The sequence below is a fragment of the Natator depressus genome, chromosome 1, assembly GCF_965152275.1.
Source record: "Natator depressus isolate rNatDep1 chromosome 1, rNatDep2.hap1, whole genome shotgun sequence".
Taxonomy (NCBI): Eukaryota; Metazoa; Chordata; order Testudines; family Cheloniidae; genus Natator; species Natator depressus.
This window is the reverse complement of record NC_134234.1, coordinates 346,326,425-346,351,934: the sequence shown is the minus strand read 5'-3', so window position 1 is coordinate 346,351,934 and position 25,510 is coordinate 346,326,425. Positions and strand designations below refer to the sequence as shown.

Genomic DNA, 25,510 nt, shown 5'->3' with positions numbered 1-25,510 from the left:
GCGCTCTTCCGTTCCCCTACCCGTTTGTCTCTGGCAAGGCTGCTCCCCGCCCTCCTGTTCCTGGGCCAGCTGCTGCTGAGAGGCACGTCAGTGAGAGACGTCGCTCCCATGGCCGTCGAACCCGGCATGCCCCGCACGGCCAACCGCTCCCGAGGGACCTACAGCCTGTACTGCTCCAGGTAGCGCTTCGGTCCATTCACAGCAGCCGCCGGCCCCTTCTCCCCTCCAGCAGCCTGAGCCTCCCCCAGGAAGGCCCCACAGGGCCTTCGGCTGCCTCTTGTTCGGAACTAGGCCGTGCTCTCTGGGGCCGGGACGGTTGCCCCGGGTCCGTGCAGAAGCGAGCAGGCCCAGTCGATAATGATCCCGTGCCAAAGGTGGTGACGCTAGCCCCGAGTCCTGCCCTGCCAGCGAATTCAGGGCTCCCCGAGTCTCGCCCCACAGCCCCGTGGGGTGGAGCCCAGCGGCAGGGCTCAGGGCAGGGTGCTCAACTCCCCTGGGGCTGCTGCGCCACCTGCCGGAAGAGCTGGTCAGCTGCCGGCGCCGAACTCGGCCAGCCAGCGGCTCCTGCCGGCATCGGCTCCTGCCCTGGCGAGAGGTGCCTGGAACCCAGGAGCTGAGCAAGGCCCCGCTCTCTGGGGCACGGCCCTGGCACACAGCCTCCACCGCTGCGATGCGAGCGAGCTCCCCCTCGCCGAGGGGAACATGCGAGATAAGGTGCTGGGAGCGGCGCGACTGACACCGCCACGTTCTTTCAGCTGCCTGGTCCTCGTCCATCGCACGCAGGACGCCTGCTCCAAGGTGAGAGCCCCCGGCCTCTGCTTCCTCCACCTCCCCTTCCCCCAGCCGCTCCCAGCCGCCCCAAAGCCTCAGCCAGGCTCAGAAGCTCTCCCAGGCAGCAGCTGCCCTCCAGTCTCCCCTTTCCAGCCTCATGCACCATTGCTCATGGCTGTTCCCCTCCTGCCGGGGCTGGGGGGGACTGTCCTTGCTGGGTAACCAGGACACATTGCTTCTCCTCCCGCCCGTCCCGCCACGATCCCCCTGGGGCAGCTCCCGCTGCCCCCTGGGAATAACAGGAAGGTGGAGCGGGGAGGCTGTCCGGAACGGCAGCTGAGCCATGGCTGGGGACCAGGGAGGATGGAGGGCGGAAGGGGCCAGGGCTAACGCCCCAGCAGGGTTCTCTGTTAAGAACTGAAACTTCAGCTCCTATACGAGAGGGTGGGCTGCACCCCGGGGCTCAACTGGCACCCTGCTTTGTGTCTGCAAAGCACCTGGCGCAGCCTGGAGCCGGGCAGGGCCAAGTCCCCACCACTCGCTGCCAGGCTCGCGGCCACAAGCAGTAACACAAGGGGCCTGGGTGGGGGAGGGGCTGCTGGGGGGCGGGGGGGGCAGCATCCTGCCCCAAGCAGCCACCTCACGTCGCTTTTCCTTTGTCTCCCAGTACACGGGCGGGAAGGACACGGGCCTGGAGATGAAAATCATCTTCTTCCTGTCCCTGCTGCTGGTGCTGAGCTGCTGCACCGTGAGCGCACGAGCCGCTTGTGGCCTGGAGTCGCAGCAAGTGGCCGGGGGCTCACAGCCCAGACCCCCAGGGCGGGGGCGGGGAGCGAGGGGGAGCAGGCGGGTTGAACGGTGGCAGGGCGGAGGGGGAGTGTGCCTGGTGAACGGCGGCAGGGCGGGGGCGTTCGCCTGGTGAACGGCGAGGGGGTAGGGCGGGCGGCGAGGGGGCGTGCGCATGGTGAACGGCGGTGGGGAACGAGGGGGCGGGCGGCGAGGGGGCGTGCGCATGAACGGCGTGGGGGTGGGGAGCGAGGGGCCGTGCGCGCGGTGAACGGCGAGGGGGCGGGCACGTGGTGAACGGCGCGGGGGCGGGCGGCGAGGGGGCGGGCGCGCGGTGAACGGCGAAGGGGCGGGCGGCGAGGGGGCGGGCGCGCGGTGAACGGCGCTGTCTCTGTCAGTTCCTGTACTGCAGGGTGAAGCTCTGGTGCAGGAGGAACAATGAGGTGCGGTTGATGAACATGGAGAACGACGGCTTCGCCAGCAGGAACATCCAAAGCGTTTGCAAAATTTCTCGCTGCTTCCAGCTGGTTTTCCTGATCTGCTGGACCCCAGGTGAGTTGCTCCTACTAGAGCAAGAGTGGTGACAGGCCCTCTCTTCTTTGTGCCCCATGATCCCTTCACACGGCAATCGAGTGCCCACACAGCTTCCCCCACCGCCCTCCCGGCCAACATTTGGTCCCAGTGTTCTCTCCACTCCCCCGTGAGATCCCTGTGCCGAGACGGATATGTGTGTTTGCGGACAGGCTGAGCGGCAGGAGTCAGGCTGGCTATACCAACCCTGCCAGCAGTGATCCTGGGTCTGGCTGAGCCCGGCTGGGGAGGAGGAGGAGGATGTGGCCTACAGGTATGGCCTCCGTGCCCAAGTTGTTTTGTGCTTTAAGCATCAGGTTTGAAGTCTCTGGCTTCCCTAGAAGCACAGAACTCCGATTCCTTCTGGGTTGGCTCCTCCTCCCCTCCTAGACCAGCTGAATCCCACACACGTCCGCGGGTGTGGTTCTTTCGGAAGAGCCCTTAGAGGCCAGCGTTTCCTCTCCCCACTGCAGGCTGCCTGGCTCCCACTTTGGAAGGGGCGGCCCGTTGGCAGTGAAGCTGTGTGTGTACAGAAGTGCCGGTAAAGCACGTGGGGACCCGTCCTCCGGGGAACGGGGCTGGACAAGCATCAGATGAGGCTTAGGGCCTGGCCAGCAGGGGCAAAGGCAGCTGCATGCTGAGGGCAGAGCTCTAAAGGCAGGTGCAGAAGTAAATGGCAAGAGAAACTAGCGATGAAATGTGGGTGAGAGGGAAGAGCAGGATAAAGCCGGGATGCCACCTTCCTTTCTCTGTCCACAGCCTTCCTGCTCAGCATCCTCTCCTTCACCAGCATCGAGCCCGCCTCTATCTTTGCACTTCATGTTGCCATGGTAAGGATTGGAAGTCTCTTCAGCCTGACAGGCAGGTGCTGCCGCTACTCAGATGGTGAGCTCGTTAGGGGAAGGACGGTCTCTGGATTGGTTCTGAACAGGGCCTAGCATGATGGGGCCCTGACTGGGGACCTCTGTATGCTTCCCCCAGACAAGTGCTGGGAGTGCAGAGTGATCAACGGCCAGACTGAAGGGAGGGAAGTCACACCGCATGCAGACGGCAGGGTGTTCCAGCTCCCGCGGTGCCTGTGCGTTCCCTGGCTGGGTGTGTGCTTCCTCTGGGTGCGTGTGTAGCGCTCAGGAGCTGACGAGGCAGGTTCTTCTCTGGTAGTGTGACCCACGCACCTTCTGGGTGGGGTGTTCTGTCCCGTCTAGCGGCACCAAGACCACTTACAGAGAGAGTTAAATGAGTCTGTTCTACCGCCGTAGGTAACAGGCAGTGAGCTTTTAGCTCATGCTGGAGAGGCTCACGCACTAAGCTCCAGAGGTCCCCGGTTCGATCCCGCCCGCCGACGACCGGGGTCTGTCGGTGTTACCCTGGGCAGTGCGTGGGCGGAGCGGGGAGCCACCGGTCCATGAAATAAACCATCTCCAAGGGTCAGACAAGCTCTGCTGGTGCTGCCAAAATGTAAATAAATGGCCCCGTGAAATACAGGCCCCCGGCTCGAGGGGCGATTCCATGCCCAGCTCAGCTCAGCGCCTTTGCTCTTTCCTGCTGCGGGGCTGGTGGCTGCGCTGCCTCTCCCGTCTGCCAGAGCTGGGCAGAGCTTTTTCTCCTGGCTTCCGATGGAAAGTCTTTTGCTAACCCTGCCCGTGGGAGGCCGTGTCAGTCTTGCTCGTGACAGGGGGAGGCTCGTCTGCTTCCATCTCCCCACTGTCAGTTGGTTACACAGTCATCTACCTTCCCACTTTCTGTCATCGACTCCGTGTTTGGAGAGGAGCTGCCTGCCTGTCCCCAGATAGGGAGCCTGCAGAGCAGAGGGCAATGGCCCTGCTGTGCAGACAGGGCACAGTCGCAGGAGGTGTTGACGAAAGCGCTGCTCTCACTTCTCCCTCTCTCGCAGGCCCTGACCATGTCCCTCCAAGGGCTCCTGCACAGTTTGGTCTACGGCTGGCTGCGGCAGAACTTCCGCCAGGAGGCCCTGGGGGAGACACTCCCCTTGAGATACTACTCCGGCCTCAAAGCCTGCTACGATGAATCGTTCGGTGTTGAGTGCTAGGAGAGTGCCTGCATTGTTCTCTGCTGTTCACTGGGCCCCAAGTCTGCAGCAGCTGCTGTGCATTTCGCAGGAGCACTACACATCTTCTCTCCTCACTGGGGCCTGCTCCCCGTGGACATTGCACCAGGCAATGTTTAGATAATAAGGAATCAGCCCCGCACTGACTTTGTGGTGCAGCCTTCCTGGAAAACAGGGACCGGCTGCAGTAGGGTCTGCACTGATTGCACCACCCTTCTGGATTATGAGAAATGACTTTGCAAACACAGACTTATAGCCACACCTGTGTCTGGCAGCAAGCTGGCTGGGGCCAGCAACCCAGGCTGGAGAGGCCCCTGCTTAGTCAAAGCAGCAAAATCATTAGCAAATGTTGTGTGACCAACTGTGGTTTGCTTAAGGGCCGTTAACGGCTGCAAGGGAGAAGAGGCCAAGACCTCACTTAAATTCCCTCCCATATACACTGCTGTCCTTCCCTCATCTCCAAAGTAGCTTCTGCAAAAGGCTGGGAGGGACAGCCTCCCCTCACCTCCCCAGTGGGGAGCCTGGGGCTGCTGCAGGCCTCCATGAGAGGGAACGGAGCTTTAAGGAACCGTGGCTATCGCTACTACAAGGCCATAGGATTTAGGGTAGAAGCTCTGTGGAGCAGGGACTCCTTTCTCTTGCAGAATTGATTTATTCTGGTGCTTAGGAGCCCCGGCCCTGTAGCAGGTCCCTGTCTGTGCCAGGCACTGTACCCAGCTCTCTGTGTGTTCACAGCCTGGGAACTCACAGGATCTGTACTAATTCAAACAACATGGAAGGAGATAACTGGGGTGCAGAGACTCCCATGAGGGATTCGGGCATCCCCCCCCAGTAGCAATTGAATCTTAATTGTGGCTGGCCCGAGGAGGCAGTAGACCTTGCTTGGCCCTCAACTGCCATCTCTTGAGAATAAAAAAACCTTACCCTTTCTTCCCAAGCTGGCTTCACCTGTATTACCTCCCCCAGCTCCCTCTGAACGCTCCACGTGTAATGTGTTCACATTGCTTTTTATGGCAGAGCACCTCTGGGGCCTCACCAGGGCCCAAAGGCGGATGCTTAGCCACTCCTCATCCTTCCTGCCACTGGGTAAAACAAAACCCACGCCAGGAGCCTTTCCTGCGGGGGTGAAGGGGTTCTTGGCTAATGCCCCAGAATGAAAACAGCTGGCCCTAGAAGTTCTCTTGCTCCCTCCTGTGTGCACTCAGGCTTGAGACTTGTCAGCATTAACCCCCCTCACCCCCAGCTAGTTAAAAGCCAGACCAACGCTGTCTCATCTTTGGCCCTGTTGGTGTTGACTCCTGAGGGCTGAAATTGTGCCTCACTGAACAGCAGCTGCTGGTTCATATGGGCAGTGTAAGACAGCTGCCCTGCCTGTCCACAGGGCTGGTGCTGGAGGAGCTGTGACCTCTCTGAACTCTCCAGCCACATCTGGCTTTGAAGGAGTCAGGCCTGACCCACATAGCAAACCAGCCCCATTTTGCCCAAATATTTATCTGTGCGCTGTAATGCCACCTTGCCATTAATTTCCACCCAAACCCCTAGAACCTGTAGCGCAGACAAGTTTACTCATGGGGCAATTCTGCACCACTGCACATGCCCAGAATTTATGTCCCCCCCCCACAGATTTCTGTGCTTCCCTGCAGAAAAATTCAACTTTCTGATGGGAAAGCAAAAGGAAGCCACAAGAGCGGTCATGTGACCCTCCCCAGCAGTATGTTGTGGATGCCCAGCGCAGCCAGCAGAGAATTAGATCACTGTGGGCCAGAGGGTGGGACTGGGGAAGACTGGGCCAGGCTCAGCTGCTAGTCCCAGCTGGGCTGGGGTGGGCAGGACTTCCTCTTCCCCTGCACAGCATCCAGGGCCAGGTCAGACCCACCCCCAGATTTCTCCCCTGGCTGCATGAAGTTCTGTAAACCCCCTTTCTTTCCCCCTGCTTCCTGCACCCATTGCTCCTCAGGTGCAGGGGGATGGATCCCTGTACAGGGAACTGCTCCCCCTTGAATCCTCACTGCCTACACTCAGAACCCCCCTGCTAAGCCCCACTCCACCTGCACCTAGACCCCATCCCACTGAGCCCCAACCACCTTCACCTGGACCCCCCTGCAGAGTCCCATTACCATTGCACAGAGAAGCCCTCCAACAAGCCTCTGTGCATCCAGATCCCCCACTGCGATGCCCCCACCCAGAACCCTCTGAACCCACATCTGGATCCCTCCACACTTGGACCCTGTCTTGCTGAGCCAGCCAGCCTACACTTTGCATGGAGGGGCAGGGCCCTAGGGTGTTTCTGGGGCAGGCCCATTCCTTGTGCTGTCAGGGTTGGGTGCAGCCTCACTGTTGAGTCTGTGTCCCGGGGTAGGGTGATCTTCCACCTCTCTGCAGCCAGTGGCCTGAGTTCCCCAATGCCATAGTGGAGCCTCCACATTTATTTGACAAGTAAAATCTGGAGAATTTTAAAAAATTGTGCGCAGAATGCCCTCAGGAGAAAGACAAGGGAGGACACAATGAACTGTAGGAGCCAGAGACACAATCCAACCCCTTGCAGCATGCGAAGGCACAGAATTCAGGCTGCTCTTCAGCGGAGTGGGAAGAACCTGAGTTCTCTAGGTGTGTCGCCGTTCCCCTGGACAATTTCACGCTGACTGTCGAGAAGAGGCTAGCTGGAGATGATGAGCATGCTAGCACCCAGGGTTATTCTTACTCCAAGCACAGCGTGCAGAAAATGCCCATTTCTTTTCAAAACAAAGCTCAGCCCATCCCACTGAGGCTCCAAGACAAGAGGCCGTTTTTTAAGCTAACATTTACTACTATAGGGTAGTGATTTAAGTCCCTCATGCGGGCACTGCACAGTTAACGCACACACATCTCTATATAGAGTATACACTATACAGACTGGGCTTTGTCACTAAGGAGCAGTTTACAGAGTAACTTACTGCATGGGGGGCCCTGCCCACCTGCTTCTCCAGCCAGGGAGCCAGGGCAGGGCAGTGCAGCCACGAAGGAGGGCTAAGGGCTGCAGCTAACACTCACTATCAGGACGGCTGCTGCCCTGCTTTCTTCTAGACTACGTGCAGCAGGGGATGGAGGAACCATCCCCCCAGAGTCGGGGGCAGAGAGAGGTGGGAGGATTCCGGCATTTGTGCTTTACTGACCCCTCCATGTAAATGAGAGACAGCTCAATGGAGGGCAGAGTGCGCTGAAGAAAACACCACGTCCTCCCCACCACTGCCCCCTTGTCCCCGCTCCCTGTACCCACAGCTCGCAGGCCGCCTTTGTGCAAGGTCTCGGCTAACACCCTGACCGTCCCTACTGTGCAAGAAGTTCCATTCTAGGCCTGCATTGGGGAAGCAGCGCGGGGGCCCCAGACGCCAGGTTTTCCCCAAGGCCCATTGAACATGGGGCACACTTATTCCATGGCAAGAAGGCTCCGGGCTCTGCTCAGCGTGGCAGAGGGTGAAGCACGAGGGCCTGGTACTGGCTCTCAGAGGGCAGCCCTGGGGGTGAGTTAAACCAGCGGTCAGAGAGCCTGGAGAAACACTGCTCTGAAAAGAGGGGGAGACTGCAGTCAGCCGTTTTAGCACTGGTAGAAAAGCCAGCACATCATTCATTCATCCCTTACGAGTGCATGCAGCCCTTCCCCTTTTGCTCCCCACCGGCCCCCCAGAACTAACAGAGACAGCAGTACCAGAGTCCTCTGATGCTGTGGGTAAGGACGAGGAAGCACAGGGGAGCATCGCACTGGCAGTACAAGTATATGCAAGCTCCGTACCCACAAGGGAGCCAGCGCTGTGCCAGCGCCCATTAGGGAAGGTAACGCAGGCTCTAAGCAGTGGTGCACTGTGTCCTGCCTGATGGGCAAGGGGGCTGAGACTCTGTAGGAGAGAAACGCTCCTCGTTAGACATTCTCTGGTCAGATCCCTCACTGCACAGGAGAATGCTCCCTGCTCTCTCACACTCCCAGAGCTCCAGGGTGTGCTCAGAGCTCCAGCCTGTCCAACACACACTGCTCTGGAGAGGTCCGCTCCTTCCAGCAGCCACTTCTCCCCTTTATCTTGCCTTCAGCTCCACTAACAATTCACTAGGCCCGTGACTGCTCTCTCCAGTAACGGGTCAGCCCGTTGTGGGGATAGTGGTGGATTTTCCACATCCCCTGTGTGAAGGGGGCTGGAATCACAAGATTAGCGAGAGAGTCAGGTTTCTCCTGCAGCCTCTGTACATAAACCCGGTACACAGAGTGTTCCTCTCTCTACAGCTGGGGCCATGACAAGTGGGCATGATGGACATGTACGTATCAATGGGCCTAGCATGAGGCAAGGATGGGGATTTCTGTGTTGGTTCTACACAGCCTTCCATATGGGACTGGACCCCTGGCTGTCTCCCTCTGCCACACTGATGGCCACACAGAGCTCTCCTCCTCCAGCTCCTCCAGGAGAGCAGGGCTGGACAGAAAACATTCGTGCACAGAAACAGTTCACCTTCCCGTCGTCAATTCCACCCCGCGCTCAGGACTCAAACCCAGGCGCACTGATAGGCAGAATCCAGGTCACCGTGGTGCTGGATCAGGGCAGAAGTTTCTTCCTCAAATCTGACTGCAGCCACCTGCAGCTCTGAAGGAGACGCTGTGAATGGGGAGTCCCTTCCCAGCAGAGCCCTGGTGCGGGGTGGCTCAGTGGTGGTGCAGCACAGTCTGGAGATCCTCAGGTAGGGAACCAATAATGGTCTCAATGTAAAGGCCCACTCGCTGTAGCGTTTCCTCCTTCACAGGGAGGTGATGACACCTGGCTCTGATCTGGGGGGAGGGAAGGAGAGGAGGGGGAATTTTTAATACAGACTCCAAGTATCCCCTTTCTGCTTGTGCCATTAACTCTCCTTACACGGGCTCTCCTTACCTGGAAAGATATACAGGCCCTGAGCAGTGCTGCCCTGTGGAGATGGTTTGAGACCCAAGGGTGGGGGTGAGAAGAGCAGGACTGTAGGGTCCTTTTTCTAGCATATCTAAGAGAGGCTCACACCTTCCTGGCTGACTTTGTACGCCATTCAGCAGAGCGGAACGGCAGGAATACACAGTCTCCTATACACTGTGTGTGATCCACTCCCCACCAGAAGGGCCCATGCCCCTAGGAACCCAAGCAGTAGGAGAGAAGAAACTCACCAGCTTCTCGCGAAGTTTCAGAACCAGGTCAACGATCTCCACCTCAGACTTGTCTTTCATCCAGGCCACAATGTTCTATAGCAAGAGAAGAAAAGTTTTCCTAAGGGAATCTCCTTCCGTACAGCAGCTCCCGTCAGAGCTATCTCCCAAACAAAGCCTAGTACTGAGGCAGGGGTGGGGACAGAAGGTCCTGCTCCTCGCACAGCTGTGCCCAAGGCTGGGTATTTGCATGTGCTGAATGCAGCACAATGGGTTCCAGGCTGCCTGAGCAGGACGATGTCCTCCCAGCTCTCTGCCTGTGGCAACGCTATCCGCTCCCAGAGTCCAGCAAGGATGTGGCAATGCGCAGGCTTTGCATGGGTCTCTGTCCTCTTGCTCCCGGGCACTGCCAGGATTCCTGCACATTACTCTTGCCGTGTGCTCAGAGTCCACATGTAGCTGCCAAAAGGAGATGGTTGTGGCATTTCTGCGCTGGGGCACTGCACTCTTGAGAAATGTGCTCCAGGGAGTTGCTGTAGGAACTCCTGTCTATTTCAGTTCCCAGGAAGGAATCAAGCAAGAGGAGAGGCATCCGATCAGGAACTCAGCTGGCTCTGGAAGGGCCTGAAGAATTAAAATGGCTGCCAGCAGGAGGCAGAGCAGGGTTTGTGCTGGCTCCTGGGAAGGCTGGTCTGACCCCAAACTGGACTCCCATGCACTGAGAGTCAGGCAGTGACTGGGATGGGGAGTGCAGTCCCCCCCTCCAGGAGTGCTGAATCAGGACGTGCCAGTGGGCATCCCATCACTAGTAATGACACTCAGGCACAGGGATCCCTGCATTTGCTTTCACCCCCTTTTGTCGGAACGTACCGCCTCGCAGATCGCCTCCAGGTGAAGGGCCTCCAGCTTCTGGGTCATTTCCTTGTGTCTCTGACGGTACCAGCCATCGAAGTTGGGAGACTTGAAGAAACGTCTGCAGGAAGAGACGTGAAGCTGAGATGGGGAAGGAGAGCGGACGGGGCTCTGGAGAATGGTACTTGCTGTCTGGTTTCTTCACTATCCATAGGGATTTCCCATCCATTGAAAAGGTGGGTCCAACACAGAGACTTTGGAGGGGGGACAGAATCCTTGGTTCAGTGTAATTAGGGACGTGGATAGGTTAGAACATAAGAACAGCCATACTGGGTCAGACCAAAGGTCCATCTAGCCCAGTATCCTGTCTTCCGACAGTGACCAATGCCAGGTGCCCCAGAGGGAATGAACCAATCAAATAATCCATCCCCTGTCGCTCATTCCCAGCTTCTGGAAAACAGAGGCTAGGGACACCATTCCTGCCCATCCTGGCTAATAGCCATTGATGGACCTATCCTCCATGAATTTATCTAGTTCTTTTTTGAATCCTGTTATAGTCTTGAACCCTGTTATAGTCACGTATAGGTTGCTAGGGAGAAGGCACCTTTCTGACTCCACCCTCCCTAACCTCTCATATCAATGGCCCGATTTATTCTTAGTCTCAGAAGTTGGCTTCTCATACTATACGCAGGTGCTGGTGTCCGGCGAGTTGGCTGCCCTGAGGCAGGCAATGATGAATGCTTCCCACCTCTGGGCAGGCAGCATGGTCTGATGGTTAAGGCACTGGACTAGAACACAGAAGATTTGGGTTCTATTCTTGGCCCTGCCACAGACTCCTTGTGTTCATTTTCTAGAATTCTGCCCAATCCAGTTTCCAGCGTGTCAGGAAATGGTGCTCCTGGACTTTCCACGGGGAAATGACTCCACAGCCACATCCAGGGCAGTGCCATTGTGTGTTTTATAATCATCTTAAACTTGCTCTCTCAGTTTAACAGTCTTAGCTCCGTCCCCCTGCACTGCAACTCCCCTCCCTCCTTGGTGTTTGCACCGAACACTTATTGTTGTCACTAAGCTAAACTCCACACATTTAGGTCTTTTTCTCTCTTTATAAGCAAGGGCTTGTGTACACTGCAGCCAGGGGCCTGGAGGCTGCAGCCCTCCACAGTGCAGCTGATGGGTGATTCTGCGGCAGCTTCATTTACAAATGGAGGTTTTTACTGAATGAAATACAGAAATGAAGCATTAGCACAGCTCATTAGTTTTACATGGCCCCATCATTTTTAATTTTCAGGGTGCTTCAGAATTTCAGACTGGGAATGAAAAACGACATGGAGAAATCACCAGAGGGAAACTGGCAGCTGGCAAAGGACATCTGAGAAGGCGTAGACGGTAGGAGGCAGTTTGGGATTATGGGATATGCAGAGTAGGTGGATATTCATGCTAAAGTAATCAGCTAACACTGTTGAGATCTACGCTGTCATGTTTCAGAGTTTATCCCCGGTTAAGAATGGAGAATTTCAGACCTTCATTATAGCCTGAAAAAAATCGCTATTTGCAGATTCAAGCAGACAGCACTTTATCAGTGGCACTCAGTTCATGGTTTTAAAGGTTTCTTTGTAACCATATAAAGGCTCAGTGCCCCAGCACAATGGGCCCCAATCTCAACTGAGGCCTTTAAGTGCTGCCATAAAACAAATAATCTTCTTTTTAAATTCAAGCTTAGATTTTGGAGCACAATTCTGTGCCGAGAGATGGATTATGCAGAAAGTTCCATCGTTAAGAACTGCAGAGCACACAAGGTTCTGCCCCATAGACCCTGGTCACGTTCTCTGAACTTCCTCCTATTTGCCAATATTTTTCTGGTAAGTAAGTAATTGAATATTGCAGTTATTGTCACACCAAAGCTGCAGAGACAGGAGCTATTCACTTTCCTGCTGCTTGATTTAACCTACAATTGCACTGACTTTATCTGCAGCCTTATGTTCCAAATCCATATGTAATGTGTCTGTCCACTTTCTGGATCTCTTTCAGCACCAGCTTCAGATTTTTGAAGGTATTTAGATGCCTAACTCCTTGATTTCAAAGGGCCTAAACAGCTCTGAAAATCTGGACCCCAATGCTTTCCGTATTTCTCCTATCCACTGAGTAACTGGTTTCAGTTTCCCCCTCAGATTTTGATGAAGGTTTGCTCTGTTCTGTTTGCAACTCTCTAATTTTTCATTAGAATAATAATGGGGGGAGCCCTCATACAAGTCATCTCAAACTTTATCCTAAAGACCCTCTATTATTATCTATAATAAGGTAGCACCTACAGGCCCCAATCAGCATCAGGGTCCCATTGTGCTGGGTGCTGTACAAACACAAACGGATTGTCATACTGGATCAGAACCGTGGTCTATCTAGGCCAGTACCTCATCTCTGACGGTGGCAAGAACCAGCTGCTTCAGGAGCAAGGTGTACATGGAACTCCCTAGTGGACAATGATGGAATAATATGCCTCTGGAGGAAGTTTCTCCCCAAACCTATCACACTCAGGGACAGGCTATCACCCTGAAACAGGAGAGTTTATAGTCCTACTAAAGCCTGACAGTTCCGTGTCATGTATAAATATTATTTATACATAAGCAGGATTAACTCTGTTTGCTGTTCCTCCCGGCCCTTATAACCTGGCCAGTTCCCTGTTGGCATCAAGCTTTTCAAAGGGAATGGTCTCTCCATTGAAGCTGCTCTCTTCTCCTGATGAGTCTAAGCCAGGATTTGGCAGGTATGGTCGTTATATCCTTTACCTGCTGATGATGAGACAAGACAACGAAACACCACATTCTTACCTGTACAGGCCTAACCAGTCACCCCTAAGTACACAGGTGAGTTGGGGACCAGCATGTTCAAGGGTCTTCATGAAATCCTCCTGTCGGAAAGGACGGATCTGGGGAGGATTCTGTGCAATGAAAAGAACATATTGCAATGCAGCCCCAAGTACTGGGAACGAAGCTCAGAGCTCCTAGGAAGAGTCTATGCAGGATACACCGAGAACCTAGGAGAACCACCAAGTGCCTGAAACTGCACATCTCAAACAATTCTGCTAGGAGAGTTTACGTTACAGATCTCTAACAGCCTCGCTCAGCTGAAAACTCCTGTAAAGAGGAAACATCTGTCCCAGTGTTCATTCTATCTCCCTTTTCAGGGGGAACAATCCTGTCCTTGCAATAAGGGCAGTTTGAGAGTGGGCCATAGTATTTCACAGATTCCTACATCTTTCCTAACAGTCCTGCCTGGGGGATGGGGGAGAGGGGATGAGCTCCTTGTGGCTGGGCACTCTTGGGTTGTCCTATGATCCAGTGTGACAGTCTGTACCCCCGTTCTCCCTTTTATAAGACTGTATTAAATTTTGTACAAAGCATAAGGTATAATTTGAAAACTCCTGATTTGCTGATCATTATTGTCCTGTAAAATGTTTGGCCACATTGTATGTAAAGAGATAAGATTCCATTGTATAATATTACCAAGACATGGTCCAGAATGTTCTGGAGGGCAGTCACAGACAAGTTTCCCAGAGACAAAAGGCTAGCCAATGCCTCACCCAGGTGTCAACGAGATCAAATGGACCATCACCTGATTAAGTGGCCACCATTGGGGAGAAGAGAGGGTATGGGCAAAAAATCTACATTTTGACAAAGAAGCACCATAAGGTTCCTGACCCCATAGACTTTCTGTCTCCTGAACATCAGCTGGAGATGATTCTTGTGCAAGAGAAAGGGCTAGAAACGGACAGGACGGACACCCCAAAACATCTCTCCCTGCTCTCTACCCACAGCATCCATCAACACCTGAAGAACAAGGAAGCAGCACTGGACTTGGGGGGAGACCCTGACTGAGAGAGGTTCAGCCAGTAAGGCTGCTGGAACATGTGGTGAGAGAGATTTTTGCTTTGTATTCACTCAGCTTGTTAAGTTAGGTTTTAGTTGTGTTTTACCTTTGATTTCTTTGTAACCAATTCTGACTTGTATGTCTCATTACTTGTTGTCACTTAAAATCTATCTGCAGTTAATACTTTATTGTTTTATCTAAACCAGTGTGTTTGGGAAACTCCGTTTGGGCTAACAGGATTTAGGCATATAATTTTCTATTAGTAAATGACAGACTTCATATGAGCTTGTATTGTCCAGGAGGATTCTGAGCAGTACAAGAGGCACATTTCTGGGGGAAAGTCTGGGACTGGGAGTTTGCTGGTGTTGCCCTGAAATGTAATTCAGGAATGGCTAGCTATAGCACTCATACAGTATAGCTGGGAGTGATTTACATGCTGGAGGCTGTGTGTGGACAGACCAGGAGTGGTTGCTTTCACCACAAAGCAGGGTAAAAGGCACCCCAGGTTGGAGAATTGAGAGGACACAGCTCCGTCATTCCAGATTGTATCCTGGATAATGTCACACCCAGGTCTAAGTCCTGGAGGGCCTGGGCACTCTTGTGACCCAGATCTAGGAGCTCTAGAAGGCCTGGGCCTTGGGCACTTTCCCCACATCTGAGCAGTCTGTTGCATTCGGGAACATTGGGACAATTTCCCAAGAGAATGATCAGCATAAAAGTGTAACTATTCCAAATCTCTATAAGGAAATCAAATAAAAACAGACATACCTTCCATGGAGTAATGGCCCTCTGTAGCGGCATCAGACTCGCAATGTAATGCTCCTATGGAGTAGCAGTGAAAACAGAACTTAGACTAATTAGAGAGCCCTTCCCAAGGTCATTAGGTGTCAAGCTGTGCTTCAGGAGACACCAACATGCCATGCAGTGAACAACCTTTCATTCTCTTTTCCCCTTCTTTGTTGTGTAGATTTCCACAAGTCCAAATGCTCGTTTGCTTATCTCCCCACCATCCCCATCGCCGGGGGAAGCTAAGACATTAGAACCGGCTGCCGTTAAAGTTTTAAGAATGCCACACAGGATGAGATCTGATGGGAGGGAATGAACAGCAGGAGCTGAGTGAGACTCAGAAAACTCAGACTCATGCATCCGATGAAGTGAGCTGTAGCTCACGAAAGCTCATGCTCAGATAAATTGGTTAGTCTCTAAGGTGCCACAAGTCCTCCTTTTCTTTTTGCGAATACAGACTAACACAGCTGTTACTCTGAAACCTGTCAGAAAACACTGTCATCACAACTCCCCTCCTTGGAACAAATTAGAGGGAGAAGCCAATGCGATTCTAACTGGAATGTCTACCATCGGTGCAAGTCGCTCTCTAACAGAGCAGGAATAGAAGAGGGGTTGAAAAAAGCAACCATTACCATGACCAGGAACAGACATCCAGACAGGGCTCTTAACAAATACTATGGTAGGGCACGAACCCTCAAGAACTAAATACTGGGGCTGTCGATTAATCACAGTTAACTCATGCAATTAACTCAAAAAAATTAATCGAGATTAAAAAAATTAATCGTGATTAATCGCAGTTTTAATTGCAATGTTAAACAGTATAATACCAATTGAAATGTATTAAATATTTTTGGACGCTTTTTTACATTTTTAAATATATTGATTTCAATTACAACACAGAATACAAAGTGTACAGTGCTCACTTGATATTATTTTTGATTACAAATATTTGCACTATAAAAATGATGAACAAAATAAATAGTATTTTTCAATTCACCTCATACAAGTACTGTAGTGCAAGCTCTTTATCGTGAAAGTGCAAATTACAAATGTAGATTCTTTTTGGTTACATAACTGAACTCAAAATCAAAACAATGTAAAATTTTAGAGCCTACAAGTCCACTCAGTCCTACTTCTTGTTCAGCTAATCACTAAGTGAAACAAGTTTGTTTACATTTATGGGAGATAATGCTCCCCACTTCTTATTTAGGTCACCTGAAAGTGAGACACCCCAAAACATCTCTTTTGTATGGCACTTTTGTAGCCGGCATTGCAAGGTATTTACATGCCAGATATGCTAAACATATGTATGCCCCTTCATGCTTCAGCCACTATTCCAGAGGACATGCTTCCATGCTGATGATACTTGATAAAAAAATAATGCGTTAATTAAATTAAATTAAATTAGTGACTGAACTCCTTGGGGGAGAACTGTACATATCCTGCTCTGTTTTACCCACATTCTGCCATATATTTCATGTTAAAGCAGTCTCGGATGATGACCCAGCACATGTTGTTCATTTTAAGAACACTTTCACTGCAGATTTGACAAAATACAAAGGTACCAATGTGAGATTTACAAAGATAGCTACAGTATTTGAACCAAGGTTTAAGAATCTGAAGTGCCTTCCAAAATCTGAGAGGGACGAGGTGTGGAGCATGCTTTCAAAAGTCCTAAAAGAGCAACACTCTGATGCGAAACTACAGAAGCCGAACCACCAAAAAAAAAAACCACCCAAAAAGAACAACAACAAAAAACCTTCTGCTGGTGGCATCGGACTCAGATGATGAAAATGAACATGCCTCAATCCACACTGCTTTGGATTGTATCAAGCAGAACCCATCATCAGCATGGATGCATTTCCTCTGGAATGGTGGTTGAAGCATGAAGGGACATACAAATCTTTGGCGCATCTGGCACGTAAATATCTTGCGATGCCGGCTACAACAGTGCCATGAGAACGCCTGTTCTCACTTTCAGGTGACAGTGTAAACAAGAAGAGGGCAGCATTATCTCCTGCAAATGTAAACAAACTTGTTTGTCTGAGTGATTGGCTGAACAAGAAGTAGGACTAAGTGGACTTGTAAGTGCTAAAGTTTTACATTGTTTTGTTTTTTCGTGCAGTTTTTTTTGTACATAATTCTACATTTGTAAGTTCAACTTTCATGATAAAGAGATTGCACTACAGTACTTGTATTAGGTGAACTGAAAAATACTATTTCTTTTGTTTTATACAGTGCAAATATTTGTAATCAAAAATAAATATAAAGTGAGCACTGCACTCTTTGTATTCTGTGTTGTAATTGAAATCAGTATGTTTGAAAATGTAGAAAACATCCAAAAATATTTAAATAAATGGTATTCTATTATTAACAGTGCGATTAATCACAAATAATTTTTTTAATTGCTTGACAGCCCTACTAAATACTAGATACAGCAGGAAGAAAAGGAGTACTTGTGGCACCTTAGAGACTAACACATTTATTTGAGCATAAGCTTTCGTGAGCTACAGCTCACTTCATCGGATGCATACAGGTACAGCAGGGGAAGTTTTCAAATTGGTGTGTGGGACTTAAGCCCATTGTCCAATCAAAGTTGATGGGAACCCTGGGGTTAGCTTTCCATTCCCTTCTGTAAACATCTCCCTTGCCATCTCTTAGCTGGATACAGGCTAAGATAGCAGAATAGGTGTCAGAGACCAATCAGAGGGGAAGTTAATTCTTGTGCAGGAGAAAAGGTTTGTTCCCATTATACACATCGTGCTGGGTGTCAGGACTGCAGAGCCAAGCACAGTACCAGTCAAACCTGCTAGAACCTGCCAATTAGAAGACAAGTTTATTCTTCTCTAAGAAGAATTAAAATGTCTATGATGGTGTTCAGGCCTCTGGCATAGAGCCTGTCTTTGTGGAATAACCTAGAGGGCAGGGTGGAACCCAGCATTCAGTCATACACTGTTCATCGCCCCCATACTCCTTCACCACACAGATCAACAACCCCCCTACTCACCAGGGGGATAATGAAACTCTGTGTGAGCTCCAGGAGGTGGCGCCTCAAAAGGGCACTTTGGACTTCAGATGGGCGCTTCCTCTGAACCCCCTGCAGATAGAGAGCGAAGTTACAGTGCAGGGGAAGAGCTCATGAAGAAACCATTTAACAGCCAGCAGCTTTAGTAGGCAAGAGCTGAGGTTATGCATGTGTGCGCAGTTCTCAGCAAAACACGGCAGCTGCATGCAGCCAGTCAAGGGGCAGACTGGAAAAGAATAATTTTGTGCACTCTCCCAAGCTTGGCCCAGAATACAAGCTCCACTCGCTAAAGTGAGATGCCGCTCACCTAGACAAGATTGTTTAGATCTGCCTAATATGATCATCCCTCTCCTTTTTTGCTAACAATGTTAACGGTTAAGACATCATTAGGCTCCAGAGCTCAATCAAGTGAAATAATCTTCTGAGAAGAGCGTCCCAGTAATTTTAACCCACTCTTGGATAGCCTGGACTAAACCATGACTGCGGTCAGGGTGAAGTCAAAGACCTCGGGCCAAAGGGAAAACCAGTACTATTTCTCCTTTGGGCTTCAATAGTTTAATCCAGACTTTAGCACTGCTTTCCTGCAGCGCTATACAGATGGGGGATAGGGATAGGAAATGCTCACCTTTAACAATCTCTTTATCAGGGTTTTGTCTTTGTGCAGAAATGTCTTGTAAGAGGTGTAGATTCCTAGATTGAAAACACAGAAATGCTTAAAAACAAATCACACCCCGCTGCCAGTTTCTCAAGGTCACATCATTGTGCAGTAAAGCCTTGTTCACAAGCAGGGGAGGTGAATTTCCCAATCTCAACTCTGGCTAGTTAGAGAAAAAGCTCTGATGACAGAACCCTCCTCAAATGACAAGAGTTGCTGCCACAACAGCACTCACAGTAGGATTAACCTTAGAGACCTTCCGACTGCCCTAAGGCACCCCCCACACCCCCAAAAGAAAATGTCACAGAAAAAGACACGTAACCAGCAGCATTAGCTCAGGACTAGACTTGAGCTGAATAGTTCAATGGTGTTAGATAGCTGTATCTACCTAACTAGGTACTTATAAGGTACGGGTCCCTTCACCGTATCTGATAGCCTCCCAAATACTCAATAGAAATTATATAAATTTCTCTCCACTCCCAACCTGCAGATTAAATAGCCTGATTAATATCTGAGAGGGAGGGGATGTGTTGCGTGTCTGTGACAAGAACATATTGAAAGTCTCAGCATGAGTTCTGAGCATGGTGAGGCCCGTGGCCTCATCTCCTGCAGAAATGAATTGATAAGAACAGCCATACTGGGCCAGACCAATGGTCCACCTAGCCCAGTAACCTGTCTCTGGCAGTGGCCAGTGCCAGCTGCTTCCAAGGGAATGAACAGTACAGGGCAATTTTGAGTGATCCATCTCCTATCACCGAGTCCCAGCATCTGGCAGTTGGAGGTTTAGGGATACATGGGGTTGCATCCCTGATCATCTTGGCTAATAGTCATTGATGGACCTATTCTCCAAGTCTAGGCTCAGCTCCCCTGAAAGTTCTGTCTCTCCCCTCACAAGCCTCTCCCTATTAGCCAACAGCTTCATTTCCCCAATGGAACAGAACTGTCCTGGGAAGTCATGGCAGGGGAGCCAACCTCTCAGATAGTTAGGGTCAGTTCCAGAGAGGGGACTATGAACTGGACTGTCAGTGGGGAGCCAGTGCAGAGTGTAGAGCACCATCACGATGTATTCATGTGATCTTGTTGCTAAGCGGGCAGGCTGTGCATTTTTCAGAGCGAGAGGCTTTGTTAGTGTATTAGGTATAGAGAGTTTATCACCTGCTCATGGATCACTGTGACCAAGTCGGTGGCTGAAAGAATGAGGCAGTGTCTTCTGGCTAGGTGCAGATGGACATGGGTGCTTTTTGCCACTTTCAGGACTCGTTTGGCCTGAGGCAGGCCAAGCCAACCAACACCCATAGTGGGTTTAACCAGATGCGACAATTAGAGGAAACTTATACACAAGTCAAACATTCTGATGCGTCACTCCCCAGCATGTGTTTTTACACCTCTCTTCCCACCAACTGACATTTCCTTAGAAATGCTAATTCACTGCAAAGAGGCTAGAGCCCCAGACTTCCTGCAAATCTGAAGACTCAGGGTAAGTCTACACTGCAAGTAAAGACCCGTGGCAGCAAGTCTTTGAGCCCAAGTCAACTGACTCAGGCTCGTGCTATGGGGCTAAAAATAGCAGTGTAGACGTTCCCACGCAAGCCGGAGCCTGGGCTCTGAAACCCTTTAGGGGCAGGTCTCAGAGCCCAAGTGTCTACACTACTATTTTTAGCCCCGTAGGGCAAGTCCCACAAGCTTGAGTCAGTTGACCTGGGCTCTGAGTCTCATTGTTGCTGATATAGGTCCTGTGTCTGGGGCCAGGGGCCCTCTTATTTCACGTGAGCTGCAATGCCTAGGCACAATGGGGCGAGTTAAGGGAAGCAGAAGCAAAGCTTGAGTTGTATCACTGCACTGCAGAGATAAGAGTAGACACACCAAGGGAGGGGGAACAAACCGGTGATTCAGTCCAGCCACAGACCCCTGAAGACAGAACAGCCCCACAAAACACTGCTAAACCCCACCGTCTTCAGCCGGTCAGAGCTATAAAGCTACACATCGGGCTACACAAGTACTTCCCAACAACCACCGGGAGAAACCGCTAATGAGGCTTCTACCATGTCCAAGGCTTCTCCTTCCTCACACAGAGTCGCCCTAAGGGGGGTTTCTAAAACCAGGTGGGGGGGCCGTCTTCCACATTTTCTGTGATTTTTTCTGTATCAGAAGCCTTTAGATGGCCCAGTAATAACAATGGAGAGCTCAGGAGAGCGCAAGTCAGGAAGGACACTCACATAACCGTAAAGAATTACTGCACAGCAGCAGAGGAGCTGGAAGAAGTTACAGCCCTGGAGTTGCTCTCAGTTGAGGCAGAGGACAATGCCCACAACAAACACATTGCTGCAAAGCCTTCAAACTCAGCAAAGAGGAAGGATAAATGCAATTAAACCAAAACTGACGTTAAATGGGAATTACCCGGCTTAGTGTCCAGAGTTTTCAGTTTGGTTAGTTTCTTCACCTTGACTTGTTTGGGTAAGTCACCTGTGGAAAGACACACAGTGTCTAGTACCAGGTTATAAAGGCTGCAATTCTAGCCTCATAGCCACAGCACATATGTGGGAGGACTCGCACTTTAGACCATCCATGCCAAACATGCAAAACTTAAACTGTATCCTCCTGTGATATGAATATTAAGCTAGTGCTGGTATCCCAACTGCTACAGGGAGCTTTCAGACCTGCCTCTGCCAGCCCACGGTGGTGACAGGAAAAAAGGTAATAACAAGAGTCGTGTAGAGAAGAACTCCTCAGCCCAACCTACGGCAGCGCTCTTCGTTTTTCAGAAAATAAAACCAGTGTCTCTCTACCAAGCACTTCTCTCCTATTTCCTTCCATCTTCATTCCCAAGATGAATCTTCCATTTCCTTAAAGCTTAGAAGAAAGAAAAACTAACTTTGTTGTAATTTTCTTAAGACTTTGCCTTAACTGCTGTGACCTCAGCACCCAGGCTAGCAGCCTGAACTATCCTCTATGAGTCCCCGATCCTCAGAGGGGTGGAGATGTGCACATGTAACTGTTGCTGAGACACACCACTGCATGGGCCAGCTCACTGTCAACCTCTGAGTCTAATGCAGAAAGACAAGCTTTGGTTAGAGCTTTACCTGACATTTTGAGCTCCCCGATCCGAAGAAGGTGAGGCCAGTGCTGGAGTGTTTTGATAAAGAAAGGATTTGTGACTCCCACAACAATGTTCGGCCTAGAGAGAGAAGGTCGAGACTAAAGTGGAAGCCAGAGCAACAATGCCCACAAAGGTCCTTCATGCAGCTTGTGCTGACTAGCGGTTCCTTTCACACAGGACAACCAGGGTACTTACGGGGCTTGTGTCCTAGTGGTGTACTCCTTAAACTCGCTGTCATGGATAGTGAAATATGGACGGTAGTCACAGCAGTACTTAAGAGGGGTGAGACAGCTGAAAGAATAATACAGGAGTATTGTAGTCATCATGAAAGACAGCTCACGCTGGAGAGGAACAATTTTGGGACAGGTCAGTTTCCTAGTGGTCACTGCTTTGCTCTGCCAGATGAAACACAGTGGAGGATTTCCCCTCCCTCCCTCTCTAAACTGGCGGTAGGTCTACCCTTCGAGCTGGAGGTGTCATTACCAGATTGAGGAGTCACGCTCACACGAGCTCTGACAGAGCCAGCATGCTGAAAGTAGAGCGTAGCCATGGCAGCGCAAGTGGCAGGAGGGGCCAGCCACCCTGAATATGTGCCTAGGCTCTCCCATGGGTACATACTCAGGGCAACTAGCCCCTGCTGTGGCTTGCACTGGCATGGCTACGCTCTGTGTTTAGTGAGTTGGCTCTATGAGAGCTATCTTGTGTAGCCCGATGTGTAGCCTTGAGATGGGGATCACACTCTAGCTCCAAGTGCAGATGTAGGCTCAGAATGCTGCTGCCAGGGCCCTCCCTAGGGGGGTGCGGAGCCCGGGACAAACCAGCCACCACTGGTTTGGGGCCCCCGCTCTGCATCGGCAGCTGGGCTGGCAGGATGGATCTGGCCTGGTGCTGCACTGCTTGCTCCTGCTGGCGCCTTCTGCAGGGCTTTTGTTGGCCATAGAGCCACGGCAGCTCAGGGCTCCGGCTGGGGCAGGGGACTTGCTGCACCGAAACGTGGATGGCCGAGCCAGGCGCTGTATCCGCTAAATGCCAACAAGATGGCAGGCCCTGCGAAAGTGACGGATTCGTCTTCCGGCAGTGGTGCTGGAATATTTTTAATAGTGGGGGTGCTGAAAGCCAGCCCCTTACCCCTGTTCCCCCTCCCCCACCCCCGCCCCTGAGCTGAGGCCGGGAGCAAAGCCCCAGGCACGCGGGGCGGCAGCCAGAAGCCCGCACCCCACAGTTCCGGCACCTATGTCTTCCGGGAACAACCACACCGGCCAATCACTCCAGCCCACGGGGCCTGGAAAGGTCACCCCAATTCGCCCTACCCAAGGGACGGCTCTGGCTGCTGAGACAGCATACAAAACTGGGGAGAGGAAACTTTGGTTCATGAACTACCAACCCTATCAAGTTGGAGATTCTCACCATTCTCTTCCTGGTTCAGGTGGAATAAGAGCAGAACTGTTTTAAACACTGTAGTAATTATGTGGTTTCTTATTTTACACATATACAGTAACTCCCCGCTTAACGTTGTAGTTATGTGCCTGAAAAATGCTTTTTTAAGCAAAACGATGTTAAACGAATCCAAGTTCCCCATAAGAATTAATGTAAATGGGGGGAGTTAGGTTCCAGGGAAATTTTTTTCGCCCAACAAAAGACTCTCTCTCTCTCTCTCTCTCTCTCTCTCTATAGATATACACACACACAGTATAAGTTTTAAAAAAACAATTTAATACTGTACACAGCAATGATGATTGTGAAGCTTGGTTGAGGTGGTGAAATCAGAGGGTGGAAGAGGGTGGGATATTTCCCAGGGAATGCCTTACTGCTAAACGATGAACTAGCACTCAGCTGAGCCCTCAAGAGTTAACACGTTGTTAACGTAGCCTCACAATCTACAAGGCAGCATGAATGGAGGGAGGAGACACAGCATGACAGAGAGAGACAAAGACACACACTCTGCGTGCGTGAGAGAGAGAGAGAGGCGCATTGCCCCTTTTAGTACGCTGACCCCACTCTAAGTACATTGCCTTTTTAAGTAGATCAGCAAGTTGAGACAGCAGCAGCTGCTGCCAGCAAGCTCCCTCTGTCCTGAGCCCTGTCATGTCCGCCCACTGCTCTGTGGAAACGGGGTACAGGAGCAGGGGGAGGGGGACACCCTGACATTAGCACCCCTCTTTCCCCTCCGCCCTCACACAGCAAGCAGGAGTCTCGGGGAGCAGCTCTGAGGCAGAGGGCAGGAGCATCACACGGCAGTGGGGGGGAGGGACAGCTGAACTGCCGGCAATTGGTAGCCTGCTGGGTGGCTGCCCCACAGGGAACTTAGGGGAGCTGATAGGGGGGCTGCCAGTGCACCCTGGTTCCAAGCCCCCACCAGCTCCAACGGGCTGCTCTTCCTGCAAGCACTGGACAAAGCAGGCGACTGCCAAACAACGTTACAAGGGAACACTGCGCAACTTTAAACAAGCATGTTCTCTAATTGATCAGCAACATAATAACGAAACCACCTTAACTAGGACAATGTTAAGTGAGGAGTTACTGTACTTGCATACACAAATTAGATCAGATTCAATTCACTGGACAGAGCAGTGGTTCTAAAGGGAGGAGAATTAATAGTATCCTGTGGCAGTCACCGGCGATTCAAACAAATTACCTGGTAAGTGCCAGAACCATTTCTGAGGAAATTGTAGGGGATGGCGCCATTACAACTATTGGCTCCCCCAGTAGCATCAGCTCCCACAGCATCTGGATATGAATTAGCACTGGCTGGAAACATCTGTTAGTGAAAGAGAGAGTAACAAGGTAAGGTTACAAATGGAGTTCCTGAAAGAACAGACTCCAGTATTAGGCACATTCAGCTGCTCATCTGCACATTTAAGATCTAGGATGGGTTTCTAAAATCCTGCAGCAGTGAGTTCCACAAGGTAACCACACACACACACACACACACACACACACACTTCCTGTAAATCATTTCAAATCTGTTGAAAGGAAACATTTTAAGCAATTTATAGTTACTCTGTGGATCTCACTGGATATATTTTAAGCAAAATAAGATACATGTAAAAGAGAATAGGATCTACAGTATATTAGTAACATTAAAAATTTCAAGGGTAACCAATCTGCAAGGGCATAGGATGATCCCCAGCCAAAGTCAGGAAGAAATTCCTGTCTCTATGGTCCAGGTGGTTGTGCATACAAAAAGCACATACATGCACTGCAAAGCTCCCTAATGCCCTTAAGCATTGTGCGGCTCCCACCAACCCAACATTCAGACTGATGCACTAGAGCGACATGAAGTATCAAGATCACGCTCAATACCCATAACCTCTTATTCAGTTAAAGAACATTGTGATCAGAGAGGAAGGAGGTAGAATGGGAGGAGTGTGCTGAGAGAAGCTAACTCCCACCTGAAGAGATCCAGTTCATGAACACTAGGGAGAACTAATGGGGCTGGTAACAAATTCTGAATGGGAGAGAGAAAAAAGGCAGTTAATGAATGGAAATGTCCTGAGCACAAACTACTGTCACTCTGAGTTGCCCACCTCAGTCACAGAAAGACATTCCATCTACAGTAAGTACCAAAGCATCAAAAGCTTAGACAAAGATAATGTTTGGAGAACCAAGCTAGGAGCAAACGTGGACAGCACTGACAGGGGGTAAACTGCTGAGCGAGTCAAGGTGTAAGAATTTCACTTCTTACCTCAGGAGCCAGCCAAAAAACCTTGGTCTTCCAAGCTTGAGAAACCTTCCCACTGAATCCAAGCAGAGCTTGGGAAAATGATAATCAGGGAAGGTGGTGGATGCTAAGAGTCCAGAAATGCATGAAAGGTAATAGCACAAAGGAGGAAAGGAGAAGGGATTATTGGCAGGGGTTAAGATGGCAGAACAAGGAGAAATGATGTACAATTATCCAGGAG

The 25,510-nt window shown here is 51.0% G+C and overlaps 1 protein-coding gene and 1 long non-coding RNA gene across 3 annotated transcripts in view; one reads left to right on the top strand and one right to left on the bottom strand.

Annotated features, from left to right (window-relative positions):
- Positions 1–6,423: 6,423 nt before the first annotated feature.
- The window catches only part of DENND6B (DENN domain containing 6B), a 38,002-nt gene continuing 18,915 nt past the window's right edge, over positions 6,424–25,510 (bottom strand). The window contains exons 9-20 of one of the 2 annotated variants that reach the window (XM_074942782.1): positions 25,001–25,056; positions 24,244–24,366; positions 21,804–21,899; positions 21,592–21,686; positions 20,909–20,974; positions 18,482–18,546; positions 17,839–17,928; positions 14,814–14,867; positions 13,007–13,116; positions 10,197–10,299; positions 9,348–9,422; positions 6,424–8,984 (exon numbers count right to left, since the gene is read on the bottom strand). In XM_074942782.1, the coding sequence (XP_074798883.1) occupies positions 8,862–8,984; positions 9,348–9,422; positions 10,197–10,299; positions 13,007–13,116; positions 14,814–14,867; positions 17,839–17,928; positions 18,482–18,546; positions 20,909–20,974; positions 21,592–21,686; positions 21,804–21,899; positions 24,244–24,366; positions 25,001–25,056 (1,056 nt within the window). In that variant the 3' untranslated portion in view covers positions 6,424–8,861. The remainder of the gene's footprint in view (positions 8,985–9,347; positions 9,423–10,196; positions 10,300–13,006; positions 13,117–14,813; positions 14,868–17,838; positions 17,929–18,481; positions 18,547–20,908; positions 20,975–21,591; positions 21,687–21,803; positions 21,900–24,243; positions 24,367–25,000; positions 25,057–25,510) is intronic. The other variant, XM_074942783.1, reaches the window with a different exon arrangement.
- Positions 9,712–14,009, top strand: LOC141980977 (uncharacterized). Its single transcript, XR_012637635.1, has 3 exons — positions 9,712–10,414; positions 11,470–11,567; positions 13,993–14,009. It is a non-coding gene; the product is annotated as an uncharacterized LOC141980977 (long non-coding RNA).